The sequence below is a fragment of the Coturnix japonica genome, unplaced genomic scaffold (genome assembly GCF_001577835.2).
Source record: "Coturnix japonica isolate 7356 unplaced genomic scaffold, Coturnix japonica 2.1 chrUnrandom960, whole genome shotgun sequence".
NCBI classification, from domain to species: Eukaryota; Metazoa; Chordata; class Aves; order Galliformes; family Phasianidae; genus Coturnix; species Coturnix japonica.
Genome location: NW_015440311.1, coordinates 4,641 through 6,245, shown reverse-complemented (window position 1 = coordinate 6,245; position 1,605 = coordinate 4,641). Strand labels below are relative to the sequence as shown.

General features: G+C 57.8%; 2 protein-coding genes across 2 annotated transcripts in view; one reads left to right on the top strand and one right to left on the bottom strand.

The window, feature by feature from the left end:
• NPAS4 (neuronal PAS domain protein 4) overlaps positions 1-992 on the top strand; it is an 8,275-nt gene extending 7,283 nt beyond the window's left edge. Inside the window, exons 7-9 of the mRNA XM_015851311.2 lie at positions 21-221; positions 279-608; positions 666-992. Coding sequence (XP_015706797.1) covers positions 21-221; positions 279-608; positions 666-992 — 858 coding nt within the window. The remainder of the gene's footprint in view (positions 1-20; positions 222-278; positions 609-665) is intronic.
• B4GAT1 (beta-1,4-glucuronyltransferase 1) overlaps positions 949-1,605 on the bottom strand; it is a 2,785-nt gene continuing 2,128 nt past the window's right edge. The window contains exon 2 of the mRNA XM_015851312.2: positions 949-1,258. Coding sequence (XP_015706798.1) covers positions 1,067-1,258 — 192 coding nt within the window. The 3' untranslated portion in view covers positions 949-1,066. The remainder of the gene's footprint in view (positions 1,259-1,605) is intronic.

The window sequence follows — 1,605 nt, the reverse complement described above, 5'->3', positions numbered from 1 at the left end:
CCAACATCAATGGGATCCAGTTGGCCAAAGTCAATGGGATCCAGTTGGCCGACATCAATGGGATCCAGTTGGCCAACATCAATGGGATCCAGTTGACCAACATCAATGGGATCCAGTTGGCCAACGTCAATGGGATCCAGTTGGCCAACATCAATGGGATCCAGTTGGCCAACATCAATGGGATCCAGTTGGCCAACGTCAATGGGATCCAGTTGGCCAACGTCAATGGGGCCAACCCCAACACGACCCACTTGGTCAACATCAATGGCACCCAATAGGCCAAAGTCAATGGGGCCAACGTCTATAGGGCCATTATTGATGGGGTCAACGCTGATGGGACCCAGTTGGCCAACGTCAATGGGGCCAACGTCAATGGGGCCAACATCAACAGGACCCACTTGGTCAACGTCAATGGCCCCCAGTTGGCCAACATCAATGGGGCCAAAGTCAATGGGGCCAACGTCAATAGGGCCATCATTGATGGGGCCCAGTTGGCCAACATCAATGGGGCCAACGTCTATAGGGCCATCATTGATGGGGCCCAGTTGGCCAACGTCAATGGGTCCAACATCTATAGGGCCATCATTGATGGGGCCCAGTTGGCCAACGTCAATGGGGCCAACCTCAACATGACCCACTTGGTCAACATCAATGGCCCCCAATAGGCCACAATCAATGGGGCCAACGTCAATAGGGCCATCACTGATGGGGCCCAGTTGGCCAACATCAATGGGGCCAACGTCAATGGGGCCATCATTGATGGGGTCAACGCTGATGGGACCCAGTTGGCCAATGTCAATGGGGCCAACCCCAACAGGACCCACATGGTCAACATCAATGGCCCCCAGTTGGCCAACATCAATGGGGCCAAAGTCAATGGGGCCAACGTCAATAGGGCCATCATTGATGATGGGACCCAGTTGGCCAACATCAATGGGGCCAACGTCAATGGGGCCAACGTCAATGGGGCCATCATTGATGGGACCCAATAGGCCAACATCAATGGGGCCACCATCAGTGGGGCCACCATCAATGGGGCCACCATCCCCCCCATCGGGGGGCGCCGTCAGCAGCGCCGCGTTGAGTCGGGGTAACGCTGGCGCAGCTCGGCCTTGAGCTGCCGGTAGAGCTGCCGGTTGTGGGTCAGCTCGGCCTCCTTGGCCCCATGGAAACCATCGGCCTCTTTGAAGCCGCGATGGACCACGAAGGCGCCGTCCAACACCGCGAAGCGGAACCCGGCCACGTGCAGCTCACACGCCTACGAGGGGGGAAAGGAGGGGGAAGTGCCCCACAGCGCCCCATAGCGCCCCATAGCACCCTGAGGTCTCTATATGGCACCCACAAGTCCCCCATGGCCACCCCATAGCGTCTGCAGGACCCGAAAGCCATCCCGTAACACCACCCTACAGCCAACCCATAGCCCCAGAGACCACCCCACAGACCCTATAGCCACCCCATAGACCCTATAGCCACCCCATAAACCCTATAGCCACCCCATAGACCCTACAGCCACCCCATAGACCCTATAGCCACCCCATAGACCCTACAGCCAACCCACAGCCCCAAAGACCACCCCATAGACCCTACACCCAACCCATAGCCCCA